General features: G+C 39.5%; 3 protein-coding genes across 4 annotated transcripts in view; 2 read left to right on the top strand and 1 right to left on the bottom strand.

The window, feature by feature from the left end:
• The window catches only part of evpla (envoplakin a), a 14,818-nt gene extending 4,571 nt beyond the window's left edge, over window positions 1-10,247 (top strand). The window contains exons 6-22 of the mRNA XM_014010162.1: window positions 269-310; window positions 1,125-1,286; window positions 1,848-1,955; window positions 2,027-2,122; window positions 2,211-2,312; window positions 3,944-4,090; window positions 4,186-4,340; window positions 4,419-4,513; window positions 4,614-4,783; window positions 5,019-5,182; window positions 5,735-5,873; window positions 5,957-6,150; window positions 6,235-6,385; window positions 6,544-6,627; window positions 6,702-6,809; window positions 6,897-6,989; window positions 7,101-10,247. Of these exons, the coding sequence (XP_013865616.1) occupies window positions 269-310; window positions 1,125-1,286; window positions 1,848-1,955; window positions 2,027-2,122; window positions 2,211-2,312; window positions 3,944-4,090; window positions 4,186-4,340; window positions 4,419-4,513; window positions 4,614-4,783; window positions 5,019-5,182; window positions 5,735-5,873; window positions 5,957-6,150; window positions 6,235-6,385; window positions 6,544-6,627; window positions 6,702-6,809; window positions 6,897-6,989; window positions 7,101-9,845 (4,755 nt within the window). The 3' untranslated portion in view covers window positions 9,846-10,247. The remainder of the gene's footprint in view (window positions 1-268; window positions 311-1,124; window positions 1,287-1,847; window positions 1,956-2,026; window positions 2,123-2,210; window positions 2,313-3,943; window positions 4,091-4,185; window positions 4,341-4,418; window positions 4,514-4,613; window positions 4,784-5,018; window positions 5,183-5,734; window positions 5,874-5,956; window positions 6,151-6,234; window positions 6,386-6,543; window positions 6,628-6,701; window positions 6,810-6,896; window positions 6,990-7,100) is intronic.
• A 185-nt stretch (window positions 10,248-10,432) lies between these two features.
• Window positions 10,433-12,682, bottom strand: ten1 (TEN1 subunit of CST complex). The gene is made up of 3 exons (XM_014010165.1): window positions 12,496-12,682; window positions 11,895-12,052; window positions 10,433-11,480 (listed from the first exon to the last, which is right to left on the bottom strand). The coding sequence occupies exons 1-3, from the start codon at window positions 12,582-12,584 to the stop codon at window positions 11,338-11,340; spliced, it is 390 nt and encodes a 129-aa protein (XP_013865619.1). The 5' UTR covers window positions 12,585-12,682; the 3' UTR covers window positions 10,433-11,337.
• Window positions 12,683-12,723: 41 nt separating this feature from the next.
• The window catches only part of acox1 (acyl-CoA oxidase 1, palmitoyl), a 21,382-nt gene continuing 17,224 nt past the window's right edge, over window positions 12,724-16,881 (top strand). Inside the window, exons 1-3 of one of the 2 annotated variants that reach the window (XM_014010164.1) lie at window positions 12,724-12,943; window positions 13,816-13,975; window positions 15,537-15,697. In XM_014010164.1, the coding sequence (XP_013865618.1) occupies window positions 12,835-12,943; window positions 13,816-13,975; window positions 15,537-15,697 (430 nt within the window). In that variant the 5' untranslated portion in view covers window positions 12,724-12,834. The remainder of the gene's footprint in view (window positions 12,944-13,815; window positions 13,976-15,536; window positions 15,698-16,881) is intronic. The other variant, XM_014010163.1, reaches the window with a different exon arrangement.

The raw sequence follows: 16,881 nt of genomic DNA, 5'->3' as shown, positions 1-16,881 counted from the left end.
GTAAAGAAGTAAAAGTATAAATTTTAGGTTTTAAATGTAACAAAGTAAAAGTAAAAGTAACGATTTAAAAAATACTTTGTAAAATTACAAATCTTCAAAAAAATTACTTAAGCACCATAACGAAATGAATGTACTAAGTTACTATAAACCTCTGTCAGATATACACACACTTCAGTATTTTCAGACTCTGCTTTGTGTTCTGATATCAGAGCTGTTTTTGTTTGTTTTGTCTCACTCGTTGTTTGTGTGTCTGCTTTGTTATTTTTAGGACAAATATTTGACCCTGAAGAAACAGTATAATAACCTGGTGGTAAGTTGGTTTCTTCATTTCAGTTTTAATTTAAAGGCCCTCATTGAAAACTATGAAATCAAACATAAAAAAGGGTCATCCTGAGCTGTATCAAAAGGTGCAGTCTAAAACCGTTTACCACATATATTGATCTRCAATTTTGAAATGCAGGTATGCATTCAATGTAAACAAAGCCCTTTTATTTGCACACTTTCCTTAAAGTGTTTGTGTAAAAAAAAAAAGGAAAAGACATGCCCAAATGTAACGGAGTGTATCTCAGCATTTACAAACTAATAATCTTAGTTTCAAATTAAAGTTTGGGAGGTTTCATCAGAAGTGTAATTATCACAGCAGCTGCTATTGTTTCAGAGATAGAACAGAGTAAAAAAAGGAGAATTTATTTCCACTAGCCTGAAGTTTTTCTGCATTAGACCCCCTGGCTATAGCCCTTTAAAAGTATTGCAAAAAAGGTGAAAAACTATTGGCAACCATAAATCCATAAGTGAATATTACCTGTGCAAAGATTCATGCAGTTGAAGTAAACTACTGTAGAGCCTAATCAGAGGTTTTAATAAAGTAAAAGCAATGCCTATTGTCATTCTGCAAAGGATGGGCCATTTGCCACCATCAATGAATGTTAAGAAATCTTACATTTTTAACTGCAAAATTTAAATCCTTTGTCTTACATGACTGAAAAGACTTGTTAGTGAATGTTGCTTTGACCCACATATTTATGTTTAACCAAAAATCAAGTTTTAATTCCATGTTGGAGAATTAAAAACTTATATATATATTTCCAGAAATCAAACTATTGATCCTTTTTTATTTATTCTAGGACAACTCCAAGTGGCGTCGCCACTACCTGAGCAGCTTGTATGAATACATGCAGGGCTGCAAAAAGGAGCTGGCCTTCCTGGAGGAGGAACAGAACAAGATCAAGAAGCAGGACTGGAGCGACCACATGGTGGACCCGCCGGATGTTCGCAGGCAGTACGAGGTCAGAACAGAGGTCCTATTAGACAGAACAGTGCTTTAAATTATTAATGCAGAATATAGAAAAACTCTGGCTCACTGTTTGGCAAAGAAACAAGGTTTTAGTATCTAATGCTTTATAAATAAATGCATGAAATACTTATGGTCTAATTAAAAACTATTAAATAGTCATTTACCCTAATTGATCCCAACAAAAGCTGATGAGTTTTTTTCCATTTCATCCTGACCGTTTTGTAAAAGTAGTATCCTTCATTTATTTAACCAGGAAAACGACTCGAGATTGAAAACCTCTTTTCCAAGAGTGACCTGGTGAAAGAGCAGGTGAAAAGACATGCTGAGACTAAAACAAACTTTCAGACAAAAGCTGCTGAAAATAGATAGATTAGTACACAATAAAACAAAAGGAGTGTGCGTTTTAAACAGGAAGGGATGCTCAAAGTAAGCTTTTCAGCAGTGGAAAATCCCTTTCTGTGACCAAAATGTGTGTCTGTCCAGGACCAATAAAGATATTTGTTTTATTCTGTGACGATCAAACATGTGAAGCCACTGATTTATTCCCGAACAGAACTTCAAGAACAACAGTCTTTTGTCCCACGAGAGTGACATTAACAGACTCCAGGATGAAGGGGACCGGCTCGTGGAACTGAAGCACCCCGCCAGCGACACCATACAGGTAACTCAGCGTTCAAACGCTTCACYGGGCCTCAAACTGCGGATTAATCCAGATTAACGTTTCACCTCCAGGCTCAAAGAGACATGGTCAGAAACGAGTGGCAGAAGTTCCTCAATCTGTGCATCTGTCAGGAGACACATCTGGACAACATAGAGGAATACAAAAAGGTGGGCTGAGGACTGCTGATAACCTGATGACATCAGACTTCCTCCTGAAAAAAAAAAGGTTTTAAATGCTTTGTGTTACTTATTTCAGTATCAGCTGGACACGGAGCAGCTGTCACAGACACTGAGCCAACTGAACAGCACCCTGGAAGATCGCAAGAAAGGCAGCTCAGAGACTCTGCTGCTGCTCGAGGTAAGAGGATGTGAACGAGAAGGAAAGGAGGGATGAGGATGATGTTTCCTCTTACATATTAAAGTTAGAGCAGCTCTGCTCTTTGAGACCTTCATGTTATCGTGCACAGAATCAGCAGTCCGAGTCAAACAGGATTATCGTGACAGGCAAATAGGAAAGCTGAGGTCAGCTCTATGGTCAGTGCTTTCCATGAAGTTTAACTCGGCTAATTTGCTCCTGGAAAGGATCAAAGTGAAGTCAGCTGTGAAGGTTTTACTCATCTTCTGTGTACAGGCAACACACTGAGGACTGGGCACATTAACAGTTACTACAAACACACAGAACAACAGAATTTTTATCATGATCCGGTTGAAAGCTCGACCCAMGTGTCGTGACAAATSCTAGCTGTAGTTTTAGTGCTCACCTAATAGGTTTAATCTGCCATTTTACCCAAAATAAGCTCTTTATGAAACACAGTGGTAGACACGTGTGAGCTCCAAACCCTCCATGACCTATCAGGTGTAAACGAGGACCCCCACTGTGTTTTTATTATGCCATTAATGCCCTGAGTACACCGTGGAAAGACCATCAGGCTGAGCTTTATTTACGTATCTCCTTCCACAAGTTCCTTCATTATCTTGGTTGGCTGTATTTTCACACAGATTTGGACAGCAGACTGCAGCCACTTTACATAAACACACCCACAAAGTTCTGACCAATCACACAACACCTGACAATTAGCCCTGCTAGGCCTGTCTGGGGGGAGAGATGCACAAGACCAGCAGTGTTGTACAAAGTACCTCAAAGTGATACTTGAGTAAAAGTACAAGTATCTTATCATAAAAATACTTTGGCAAAAGTTAAAGTCTTCTCTAAAAATATTACTTGAGTAAAAGTCTTAAAGTATCTGATATTTTTTGTACTTAATTATCAAAAGTAAATTTCTGACACAAAATCTACTTAAGTATTAAAAGTAAAAGTACTGAGTAGAAGTGAGCAGTTAGATTTTCCAAAATGACATTTATTGGGAGGTGACTACTCCAAAAAATATTTTTCTAACGGCGTGCAGCTGTGATGGGTTGTGTACAAGCTAATAGGGTGTCAGAATGGTATATATTTATACTTCTCATCCAACCACAATTAAATTCACTCTATCCAGGAGGCACAATTTATCAGGATAGTATTTTTCTAAGTAATAACAACTCGGAATAAAATAGGAGTAACGACTTTCTACTTTTTAAAAAATGTAGTGAGTAGAAAGTACAGATAATTGTGTAAAAATGTAATGAGTAAAAGTAAAAAGTACGCTGAAAAATAATTACTCAAGTAAAGTACAGATAACCAAAATTTCCACTTAAGTACAGTAACAAAGTATTTGTACTAAGTTAATTTACAACCCTGAAGACCAGGTCTCAGAGAAGCAAACTACGCAATTTTTCATCACGCAGACACGTCAGCGAGAAACAAGTCGTCTCATTCACTATAAATCAGGCTTTAGGAACTTGTGGCGCTCTACTTTGACAAGATTCCCAACTTTTCTAAATGTAAACAAAGCCGTGGGATCAATGCTGACATTTCAGAACTGAAACTGATTAGGATGTGCAGCAGCGAGATGTTGAGGTTGAACTCTGTGTGGTTTTGTTTGAAACCAGGGGGAGGAGAACACAGTGAAGAACAGCGAACAGATGCTGGCCGACCTGAGGAAGAGGAGCACCACCATCCCTCCTCTGAAACTGCGTCGCATCCCCCCCTCCAGACCCATCACAGTCGAGTCCCTGTGCGACTGGGAAACCAACAAGGTAGAAAAAGGCTTTAAAACACTTATTGACTGATGTGTTTTTCCTCTGTATTTTAAACTAAAATTATAAATTAATTATCTCTTGTTCCTGTTTAGGCTTCTGTGTCAAGAGGAGATCAATTCACCCTGAAATCAAACTCTGACAAAGAGAACTGGGACGTCGTCTCTAGTAATGGAGTAACTAAAACTATCCCAGGAGTTTGCTTCCTAATTCCACCTCCAGACACAGAAGCCATCGATAAAGTGGACCTGTGAGTAACAAAAACGTTATCATAAATCTAAAATATTTGTTGCAAAAAATGTAAAAAAACTTATTTGCTTTCATGTAGTTTGGGAAATGAACTGGCAGACATCAAGAAGAGAAGGTCGGCTCTGGCTGCATCTCTGAAGAATCATAAATCAACTATCAGACCTCAGCAGTCAGGTTGTTTCTCTGATTTCAAATCCGTCACTGGCTATAAAACATTAGCTGACATGACTTTCGGATGATTTTCAGTGCTAACTTCTATATTTTCCTCATGCAGTTCCAGTTTCGTCTTCGATGGACCCCAAAGCGGAGGCCCTGGCCCAGCAGCTGGACCAGCTGGACAACGACCTAGCCAAAGCCGAGGAGAGCATGCTCAGCCGCCTGCGGGCCCCGCTGAGCCGCTCCGACCCGGCTGCGGATCTGGCCAAGAGGCTGCAGGAGCAGGAGGTGAGAAGAAACCATATGAACAGCAACTGGTTCTGCTAGAACCCATCTTAGCAGACAGTTTTTAATCTTCTCTTTAAGTCCAAAACAAAACAATCCAACATAATGAAACGTACAAAATCCTTTGAAATTAATGTGAAAGCCTTTTTGTTGGGCATTTTCCTCCTGCGTGCATTATAACACAACATCAGGCCTCTTCGCATATCTGAGTTTTTTTTATTGGTTTTTCTTATAACAGCAAGCTGCAAAGTCCTTGAAGGCTCTGGAGCAGCAGAAGCAGGCAGCCCAGGCCAGCCTGTCCAAAACCCCGAGCGGTTCGTCTGCTGGACTGCCCCTCAAACTCAGCGCTACCAGCAACAAGTTCGACAACCTCGCTGGTCTCGCTGACCTCTACAAGAAGAAGTAAGTCTGTGTTTCATAAGATTTTTATTATAACAATTTCCTCTTCAGTCCCTTCATATTTCAGTCAGCATTGTTTAAATATTTAACAAACACTGCTGTTTCAAATTGAAGAGCCTGTACCTGTAGTTTTTCCTTAATTTGTGGGTGTTTTTGCTGCTTTTGCAACATTTTATTGAATGAAAAGTGTTTTTAAGGAAAGTTTGATTGGAATTATTTTGATACAATTAATCAAAATAATATTTTTTTAAGTTTGAATCTGTTATATGTGTACATCCAGGGATTACAAATTACAAATGTGACTGAGTTTTTGAACTTAATCTAAAGTTCGATTTTATTTAGAAACATAAATTTTGACTTATGATTTGTCCTAGACATAGATATAAAGAATATGAAGAACTGTTTAGAAACTTTTGTTTCAAAATAGCAATTTAAGCTTTTTTTTTAACTTTTCCCAAACATTTCATGTTAAAATGCATAAAAACTTGTTTTGTTTTGATATTTTATTAGGTAATCCTAATCAGCTTTTAATATATTAAATTGTTTTCCCTACAGGGCAAATGCATCTCTCAACCTGGAGAGTCAGATTGACAAGGTTGACGGTCTCATCTCGGGATTTGAGGGAGAGCTCGGTGACGACGGTCCAATCCCTGATTTACCGAATGCTCTTCAAGCCCGCTTAGAGGAGATTCAGGTAAACAAATGCACGTGAGAAACTGCTACGCAAACTCAACATTTCATCCATTATAATCTGAGTGTCTCCTTCGTCGTGCTCAGCTTCAGAAGAAGTCTGTGGCAGCGGCTCAGACCGACATGAAGAAGCTGAGTCAGGATCTGGAGAGGACGGACCAGCTGTGCCGCTCGCTGGAGCAGAGCTACCAGGAGTACTGTCCCGACATCCAGCGCCAGAAGAAGGACGTCAAAGAGCTGCAGAGCCGATATGCAAACGTTGAAAACCAGCTGAGGGAGAGGTGATACTCCAWCTTAAATGCACAAAACCAAGACAGAGCTGACGATTACTTTACTGCAACCAAAATTTGTGATATCCTCCTCAGAGAAAGCATGTTGAAAGAGGCGGCGAGCAAGAACCAGGAGTTCCAAAGCACGTGTAAAAATCTGAACTCGTTCCTGGACAACTTACCGACGTATCGGAGCAGCTACGATGATGATCTGACTGAAGTCGCTGCTAAGCTAAGCTCCCAAGAAGTGAGATGTTACAACTATACATTTACTTTAAGTCTAATGTGGAAAAATCAAATTTATTTTGTTTCTGCATTTGTTGATTTATTGTTTTTAACTAAAAATAAATAATATTCCATCATAATGGCATGATAAAGTGTTTAACGCTACCCTTTTCTCTGCAGAGAGTGGTGGATGACCTGAAGCGGAGGGAAGATGACGTAGACCGAGTGTCTGCCGTCTCCGAAGACCTGCAGAATCTGCTTAATGTAAGAGCTTTAAAAACTAAGGAAAATAAGACAATAGAAACAGCTTTTTAATGTTTATCTTTTCATTTGCACAGGACTACGATGCCTGCGTCAACAAATACAACAGTACACTTGAGGACGCCGGAGCGACTATTCCAAAGAAGCCTCGTGTGCTCACGTTCACCGATGCTGTTCAGAAAGAGGTAACATGGAAATATATTTTTAGCCCAATACATATTTCTACATCGGTTGAACAGATAAAGGTTTAACTGGAGGATTGTTTATTGCAGGAAAAGAACCTGACGAACCGCTACGCTGAAGCAAAAGCTGAAAATATGCAACGCCAAAAACAGCTGAGCTTGGCCAAGAATATAGCTTTGCAAGTAGGAAAACACAACACAAATTAAAAAGACCTTCTTTAGAATGTGCTTTATGCTATAATTGATATTAGACAGCAAATTGGAAATGTGAATAATTTGCTTGTTCTGTTGCAGAATGAAGAAAAGGTTCAGGTGGTGGCACAGCAACAAGTACAACTTGAAAACCAGCAAAAGACTGCGCTGGAGGTAAACAATCTGCAAAAAGAGCTGGAAGAGGAAAAGGAGAGGACAAACCACACCATAACAAACCTCAGATCCTTCAAAGAAAGGATGATTTCACTCAAGAGTCGCAGAGGAGTGGAGCGCGTCGAGGAGAAAGAGGTGCTCCAGTACTACCGAGACCCAAAACTGGAAAAAGATCTGGCTAGTCTAAGGGACAAACTGGATGAAGAGGTCCTAAAGAGGACCAGCACCCGGACAGAGGTTGAGGTGATAAACAAGAAAATCGTCAACCTGGAGGAAACCATCACAAACACGGCCCCAAAGTTGCTGACTAGAGAGGTGACAGAGTTTGAAAAAGATCCCCAGCTGGACATAGAGGCTGCTAGGATTAGAGAGGAGATAAAGAAGATCAGAGATGAGATTCGAGTGAGGGATGGGGAGCACGTTCAGATGAAGACAGAAGTCACGATTCTGCAGCAGATGAGGCCTCCCGTCAAAGAGAAGGTGGTTAAGAAAGAAGTCATTAAAGTGGAACAGGATCCAGTGATGGTGAAAGCAGTACGGACGTTCGCGACTGAAATTTCCGAAGAAGGCAACAAGTGTAAGTTCCTCAACGATGAAATCTTCCAGACAAGAAGCCAGATCAACGCACTTGAGAGGCTGATACCCAACATCCAGCCTAAGATCATCACTAAAGAGGTGAAAAAGATCGAACAAGACCCCGACCTTATCACAGAGTCCGGCAAGATCAGAACATTAGTGGAGGAGGAGAGGGTTGAAAACAACTCTTTGTCCAAAGAGCTGATGGAGCTGCAGAGCCGCTACAGACAAGTTCAAGACTTGAAGCCAAAAGTTGAGATCAAGGAGATTGTTAATGAGATCTACAGAGTTGACCCAAACACAGAGGTGGAGCTTGTGCGCCTTCGCAAAGAGATACATGAGTCCAACAAGCAGCGTGTTGATCTTGAGAGGGAGATCTCGCAGATCACTGCTGAGCTGAACATCCTTCGTGCTGAGAAGCCCAAAGTGGAAATGAAAGAAGTTCTCCAAGAGGTGGTGAAAGAGGAAAGAAGCCCTGAAAACGAGCGAGAGATCCGGAGGCTAAAGGAACAATTGAACTATTTACACAACCAGTATGACTCCCTCCAGGACAAAGTCATCCAGCTCCGAAGAGAGAGGGATGAACTGAAGACTGAAAAGTCAAAGATAGAGACCAAAATTCTCACCAAAGAAGTAATCAAGTATGAGCCCGATCCACTATTGGAGAAGGAAGCCGAGCGCTTGCGCAAGAACGTGCGAGAGGAGGCGCAGTTGCGGCGGAGCATCGAAGAGATGGTTTTCGACCTCCAAAACAAATTCATCATCCTAGAAAGGCAGAAACCAGAGGAGAAAGTGGTGGTGTCAGAGGTTGTGCGTTTACAGAAGGACCCGAGGCAAATGATGGAGCACGACAAGCTCAGCAAGAACCTAGATGAAGAAGTGATGAAGCGACGTCAAATGGAGCTGGAGCTGCAGCAATTAAGAACCAAGCTGGAAGAGAAACGGAGGATCTTAGAAGAGAGCAATGAGCACCAAAAGAGGATACAAGCAGAATTTGAACTCAAAGAGATCCGACTGCGCATCACACAGCTGGAAAACGCCCCRCCTCCTGTCGAGGAGTGTATCGTTGTCGAGGAAGTGCTAAAAGTTGAGCGAGATCCAAAACTGGACAGGATGACAAACAGTCTGAGAGCAGACTTGGACAAGGAAACCAGCGACATCCTGCGTATCCAGAGAGAGATCCGCAGCCTCACTCTAAAGATTGAGATCCTGATGAAAGAGAAGTCTGGGGAGAAAACAGTGTACAAGGAGGTGGTTCGCGTCGAGAAAGACCAGGCCGTTGAAGCCGAGAGAGATCGTCTGAGGGAGCAGGTGTCTCAGAATAAATTTGCTCGACAAGACCTGGAGGATGAAATCAGACGTCTCAACGACAGAATCAACTTCTTGATGAGCAACCAAAGCACCACTTCAAGAGACGAGAGAACCTTTGTCTCAAAAAGAGACGCCTTACTGAGGGAGAAGGAAGATCTGACCCGAGAACTCAAAACATTGGAGGTGAAGAAACACGACACCAGCCTATCTTTCCAGACACAGAGCCGATTAATAACCGAAAGAACGCACATGAGCAGGCAGAAGAGCCTCAAGATGGAGACGGATGTTCAGCGACTGGAGAGGCAGATCCTGGACGAGAAAGACCAGATCCATCAGCGAGACAGCACCATCCGTGAGCTTCTGCTGTACCTGCAGAACGAAGACCTAGCAGAGACGAGAACCAAAGAAACTAACGTCTCCACCAAAATCACCATTCTAGATCCAGAAACAGGAAAAGACATGTCTCCTTTTGATGCCTACATGAGGGGCCTTATTGACCGTCAACAGTACATTCATCTCCAGGAGCTAGAGTGTGACTGGGAAGAGATAACCTCCAAGGGACCTGATGGAGAGGTATCCGTCCTGCAGGACCTCAAGAGTGGACGGCAGTATTCTATCAAAGACGCTATAAAAGAAGGAAAGCTAACAGATTATGATCTAAAGCAGTACAAACAAGGCAAGATGCCCATCTCAGAGTTCGCCCTTCTCGTAGCAGGTGACAAAAAGAAGCAGTCCAAGCTCAACTCGATCCCCCCAACTTCAGAGAACAGCTATGCACGATTCTAGAAATGTTTACTATTTGAAGTTTTCTGGTCTGTGATGCAATGTGGTGAAAGTGTAAAAATAGATATGAAAACAGTCATAATAATTACAAAATACATCTTTGACTCATGAGGACACTTGTACTGCAAAGCCTTCTTTCAAGACAAAATAACTGCTGCTGAGGTGCATTTGTTTACCAGACATGTCTTATGTGGGCAGGTTTGTTTCTTTGTTTTTCTTTTCTTTTTGTGATTTACTAAAAACAGAGCATCAGTGCTGTTTTATCCTTACTTTTGTTGTGTTTTTTGGGCATAATGGGATATGGTGCAATGTTAATTTCTAGGAGTGATTTCATTCTGTATTACTCACTGTTGTTTGATAYCTTATGAAGAAAATTATCAATAAATTTAAATTATAATGACTGAAGAGTATTGGCTACCCTCACTTTTGATTTTACATCACACATTTTTMAAAAAAAAATGAATCAGATAAAACCTTATTAAATCTTAAGCCAGTGAAAAAACACCACCAGGTTGTCAAGTGTCAGAAAAAAAAAMCCACGCATGTTCCGAGACTGATATTATATGATGAGGAAGCACAACTCCACCCAGTTAAAGAAAATTTGTTTCCATTTTATAACTCTACAAGCATCTTTGTATCCATCCTGTAAGACACCATTCATAAACGAATGAACAGATATGAAGATGGGATGAACATTATCTTCATGATGTAATCTGTAGTTTATTTCGCCACTTTTAGTCCATGAAACAGATTAAAGCATGACAAAAACTTTTTTAAAAATAACAAATTAAACACACTTTTTCGGCAGACCTTTGACAAAAAGAATAAAAGGACCGAATGATGACACAAATATTTGGTCAATTTAGTTATATAAAAACAGAGGAGCATGCTCTAGAGAGGACCACTGCATCACAACTGAGCTCACTTTTTAACGTGCTTGATTACCCTGGACAAACAGAAACACAAACATTTTGACTGATCAAACAAACTCAGTTTTTAAAGCTTGTTAAAGGGTGTCCTGACGAAGCAGAGGTTAGTGCTGTTGAGAAATGTAACTCCCAACCTCCCACTGACCCTCTGCTAGCCCTCAGAAACCTCTCATCAAGCTAGCCAGGTCGCAGTTATCAGACTCCCAGTTCGAAACCCATACCCTTCAGGAAGAAAGTGGAAGGAGGACGGCTAGGGGATGCAGGTTTGCTCCCTGGTCTTTCTGTTTGGAGTTGGATATTTCCTCCACCTGTGTGTGGCTTTTCTCAGGAGAGACTGCTTTTATCTCACAAATCAAAAACATAAATGTTAGGTTAACTGGTACCTCTGAATCGCCTCTAGACGTGAGYGAGAATGTAAACTTTTAGTTTCAAAACAATCCCCACCCAAGGGCAGAGAAGTGGAGAGGTTTTGCAAGAAAAGTCACACGACAGCAGGTCAAAGCAATAATGCGATGGCCATGACAGATAAGAAACACYACGAGTAAACAAATGGATGATGACCTAAGTCAGGTTGCATCTGTAGGTTGTGCAGGTTGGCTCTCCCTCTCTCTGAAGAAGCTCCTTTGATCACTGATGGCTTTCTGCAGAAGCGCCATGTTTACGCCATCAACACAGTTGAGTACGCGGGCACGGATCACCACACCGAGCTCTGTGAGAGAAAAACAGGTGCGGGTGGAAAACGGGGTGACTTCCGGGTGTCTTTTCAATGAGAACGGCACGTAAATGTCAAGTGAATGAAAACGGGTTCATTCAGGAGTTAGAATAAAAGAAACATTGTCATTGTCAACTTTATTCTTATTCTGGAGTTAAAGGGATAAAATTGCCTGAGTGAAAAAAAAAAAACAGATAGATTCTGCATATAAATTAGATCAATTTTATACAGTAGAGGATTAGGACCAAAGAGCAAATAATATTATTTTTCCCTGAGTCAGAGTTCTGACTTTTTTTCTCAGAACTCTGAGATTAAAGTCAGAACTTAGGAAAAAAGTTATTATTTTTTGCTCTGTGGCTCTAAACATCTTCCGTAGTTTTATTCATGCTTTGCTTTAAATAAACATTTTACCTTCATTATTATCTGCTTCACCCAGAACCAAGTATTGGGCTCCCATTATTGGGTTAAACGGCTCAACGAACCCAGTCTGGACAAAGACTCGGTGCTCTTTCGAAGCATGTTGAGCTGACAGCGTGGCCCTGGACTCCTCTGGCTGATAGCAGACTAGTCTGAAAATTTTAACACATTATGTGACAACAGTTAATAAAATAAAATCAAAGTCACCCAGGTGCATATATTATAATTACCTAAAACTTTTTAAGCTATAATCTAAAATATGATTGTGTAAATGTCTATGTCTTGCTGTATTAAACACCATCACGTGTACCTGATTGTTTCCTGCAAGTTTCATTTTGGTTCATGAGAAATTTTGATAAAACAAAAGTCAGACACAAGAACACGAGCTGGCAAAGGCACCAAAGTTAAATCAATGAATGCAAAGGACAACAGAGACAAATGATTCGTTTTAACTTTAAATAAATGAAAGAAAGTGAGCTCATATTTGCCAATTGTATTTTTGACATCACATTTGGAATTCCCTGTGTCATGACTTATGATCTAAATATGCTTCAAAAATATTTTCAAGTCAGAAATGTGTGACTTCACTCCTCACCTGCCAAATGTCCTCACTGAGTCACCTTCTTTTACAGAGTTCACCTCCCAAGGAAACCGGAACTCTGCAGCTGGAGGAAGCATTGACATTATTAAAATACATTTATATCATTTATTTTTTAAAGCAAATGTTTTGAAACTGTTTTCACTTCTGGTAAAGAGAGAACACTTCCGGTATACAGGTCACATGACTTATGTCCCTCCCCTCTGCGGCTGCGCAGTAAAACAGACGCCGGGGACTGGAGACGTCAGGTTACAGGAGGTTATTTGGTTGTTCAGAATAAGCATTTAGTTAAAATTTTCACGGCGTAAGTTTGTTTCCCAGTCTGTTTAAAGAGCCATGAATCCTGATATTAGGAGAGAGCGTGAAAACGCTTCATTTGATGTCGAAAAACTAACATATATTTTGGACGGAGGCCCAGAGAAGACCAAACGAAGACGAGAAATTGGTGAGTTTTATATAATAATTTTAAACCAGATTTTATCGTGCCAATTGTGGATGTAAAGGTAGAAAACTCATCTGCTTTAAGAATAGAAATGAATGTTTTCATCAGAGGTTACCTACCAGGCGTGCTACCAGCGAAACTTCATTAAAGGGCTACCACGTTACAGTCCAGTGTCCGGAYTCTTATATTTTTATTTAATATTTAAGAAACAAATCTCTTACAGGACAAACTAAAAGTTTACAATCAGAGGATTTTGTATATTGTATGATTTTATATGTCTTGAGGATAAATTCGGCTGTAGTTTTAATACCAACCATTCGTAGCAGATGGACCAAACCACCACAGCATTTTCAATTAATGCGTATTTAAATAGTTATTGAAAGACTTCAGATGTAAAATCCAAAGATAAGTTGAAAACTAAGTGAAGAGGTACTGAAAAACTGATATGAAATAGTTTGAAGCCAATCATTTACAGGTTTGTACACAGGAAGTCAAACACAAATTGGAAACAAAATTCTATGCTGTGTCAAGATTAGTGTAAAATATTTTTATTTTACGTTATTGTAACTTAAGCGTATTGATTTCAAAATTCAAACAAACATAAGAAGTTATTCTGAACTAYAAAAATGGTGCAGTTTGAAAGAACTCACTCCAGTACTTTTTTCAAATATATTGATATTCACTTCTGAAGCATGAATTTATTTATTGTATGTATATAGTTTAAAAGATTCTGAGTTGTATTATGAATATTGGTTTTAAAAGAGCTTTAAAATGATCTGTTTGGTCTAGTAAAAATAGCTTCTTCACTGTTGAACAACTCATAAAATAAGTCTGCCTTGACAATGCTTGGACATGTCTGTCTTCTTTTTATTTAGAGGCACTTGTTTTCAGCGACCCAGACTTTAAAGAGGATGACCCAAACTTCCTGTCTCGTAGTGAGCGCTATGACCAGGCTATTCGAAAAAGTGCCCAGATGATCCTGAAGCTCAGAGAGTATGGCATTGCTGACCCGGAGGAGATCGTCTACTACAAGAGGTATGTTGTGCAAAAAGTCAGCTCACGATCTCAAACACAGAAACTGTTGGGTGACAGGCCACACATGGTTAAACCCACTGTGATAGTTTTTTTTTATTTTTTTATTTTTTCGACATGGGCCACAAAGTTAAAGTTGACAAAGAAGTGTGTAATCTGAAAAAATAAACATACACAAGGAGTTATAATGACCTCTGACAGGATCAAAGTGTACAGCGTTTATCATTGAGGACTGATACGTCACTGTACCCTGACTGAACTTTGGCAGTAATCAAATACTACAATCTGAACTGCTGTATGTGCATTTATTCTAATGCAAGAGGGCAACACAAGCATAAAGAGACATGAATTATCTCAACTCTTTCTTCTTAATCATTTGCTATAACTGTGTTTTATTTTGTGGAGCACATTTAGACCTACTATAAAGAGGATCAGCTCTGACAAATGCTGCATTTCATTGATTGAGAAACGTCCTGTACTTATTAAAAAACGTAAATAATTTGTCCTAGAAGAAAACACACAAGGCTATATATTACTCAAGGAACAGTTTGTGGGATTGTGTATTGCCTTGAAACAAACAGATTCAGTTCAAACTTCAAAGTTCAGGTGACAATAAAAGTAAGTCAGAGGCCCTGCAGATGTTACCAGCTGGTTCCTGCAGAGCTGTCGGGTAGAAATCACATTCAAGACATTTTACTGTTGTCAGCTATGTCTTTTTATATTGAACAGGTGATTAAGCTCTAAGATGCATCATTTCTTAATTTCACATTAACCCAAAAATGTGTTTGTATTTGTAAAACTGGTGTAAACTTTGACGCAGGCGCATCTGTTTTTAGTTGAGATGTCCTGATCAAGTGTTTTTGGTCCCGATACCAATCAATCAAACAAACTTCCAATTGTAATACCATGAAGGATTTATGGTTGTGTGAATTATTGACCAAACAGTATATTACATAACCTATACAGTAAGGGATCACCCAGCACTAAATTACAGAAATATTTGCTGTAAGAGGTACAGTACCTGGCTGAGCTTGTTATACTCAGCTAAGAGCATTTTAAATGTCATTTAATTGGTGGCATTTACGAGAAATACCTGAACCACACTCGAACTGCTTTTTTTGTTTTTAAAAATACTTCCATTCTGCAGCCATGTTGGTTTTCTTACATCACAACGTTTTACAGCAGCCACATTACAGCTCAGCTGATATAAAACCATAGAAGGTGAACAAAAGAGATCAGAAAGTGTGGTCAGCTGCTCTGATACCCTTCGGTGGTAAATTCCTTGATCAGGGCCCTGATCTGATACTTGAGATTGGCTCAGGACATCTCTAGTGTTCATTGCTGAAACCTGCTTGTACTTCTTGAACATATACCTCCTGAACAGTAAATGATTGAATGGGTGGTAATCATTGAAACATCTTTTTCACATTGGTATGACATTCATTACATCAACCATAACATCTCATTTTCTGTAACTTCTTCTTTAACACTGTAACTCATCAAAAGTTCAATTTTCCTGATGTCTGAGGAAATGCTAATCTGAATTTAACTTTCCTTCACCCAGTATGGTTAAAGGCAACCATCAAGAACCTTTAGGGCTGCACAATGTCATGTTCCTCCCCACCCTGCGCAACCTGTGTGACCCTCAGCAGGCCATGAAGTGGTTGCCTCTGGCAGAGTCCTTCCAGGCCTTGGGCACATATGCCCAGACTGAGCTGGGTCACGGTCAGTCCTGGATTCACAGTCAAATGTTTAATAATTGTTCCTTAAGGCACTCAAATGAAACTTTGTGTACTCTAAAATAGCACAGATTGGCAACAAAGGTGTTTGAGTGTACATTTGGTTCCAAACCAAACTCGTTGTATCAAGTCTGGAAAATGTCCCRGCATGAAGAGCAGCAGTGGAGGTTTCTTGTACATGTTTGACAGATCAGATCATGTTGAGAATAAAAYGTGTTCATTGAGTTTCCTGTGATTTGTCTTCTCATGTTGAATATTATTTTTAACACCAGACAATAAAGAAATATTTTGGACATTTTGGCACATTCTGTTGTAGATAGTTTTTTTTTTGCGCAACCTTATTCTGAGGACACAAGGTCTCATTTTAACTAAATTGAGCTAATGGAAAGACCAAAGTGAAGTACAGCTGTCTTTAAAAAGCTCTAATTTCCAAATGTTCTAAGCGGTCCTCGTGACACCATCTCTTAGACCTTTACACTGCAGCTAGTTTTAAATCATACTGAATTTTATGGTTATTTGCTAGCACAAATAGTGACAGCTGTAGCACACTCTGTCTCACCTGGGGTCTCTTCTAACAGGATTTATATATATTGTTCTTGCCTAAATGAAATTAAAAGTTTTCAGCGATGTCATCAGTTTAAATAATACAAACCACACGAAGCAGCAGACTCCACTCTGTAAAGGGGTTCAATTAAACCAGCTACAGTAAATTTTGTTTTATACAGATGCTCATTTTAAAAACTTCTCACTGCTTCCAGTTTTGAAATAGCTTGCTTATTTCAGTAGATACAGTGGGGAGAACAAGTATTTGATACACTGTTGATTTTTCAGGTTTTCCCACTTGCAAAGCTTGTAGAAGACTGTAATTTTTATCATAGGTACTCTTCAACTGTGAGTGATGGAATCTAAAACAAAAATCCAGAAAAATACAATGTATGATTTTTAAATAATTAATTTCCATTTTATTGTGTGAAATAAGTATTTGATCATCTATGAACCAGTAAGAATTTTGGCTCTCACAGAAATGTTGATGATAAACAGTGGTTGATTAAAGGTTTGAGAAATGCTTGTAAAAAAAATTACTTGTTTTCGTGCTTCCTGAAATTAAGAGCAAAAGAATCATAAGAGAAATACAGGAAATATTAAAAAACAACATGGAATGGATTATAA

Source organism: Austrofundulus limnaeus, unplaced genomic scaffold (assembly GCF_001266775.1).
Source record: "Austrofundulus limnaeus strain Quisiro unplaced genomic scaffold, Austrofundulus_limnaeus-1.0 Scaffold66, whole genome shotgun sequence".
Classification (NCBI taxonomy): Eukaryota; Metazoa; Chordata; class Actinopteri; order Cyprinodontiformes; family Rivulidae; genus Austrofundulus; species Austrofundulus limnaeus.
Note: the sequence above shows the minus strand (reverse complement) of the source record. Positions and strands in the feature narration are given on the sequence as shown.

Excerpts from the sequence above, each read along its gene's own strand:
- ten1 (XM_014010165.1), bottom strand. The coding sequence starts at position 12,584 with ATGTCAATGCTTCCTCCAGCTGCAGAGTTCCGGTTTCCTTGGGAGGTG. Across the intron at positions 12,053-12,495 it reads TCAGTGAGGACATTTGGCAG|ACTAGTCTGCTATCAGCCAG; the intron begins GTGAGGAGTGAA and ends TAAAATTTTCAG. Across the intron at positions 11,481-11,894 it reads TGAAGCAGATAATAATGAAG|AGCTCGGTGTGGTGATCCGT; the intron begins GTAAAATGTTTA and ends TTTCTCTCACAG.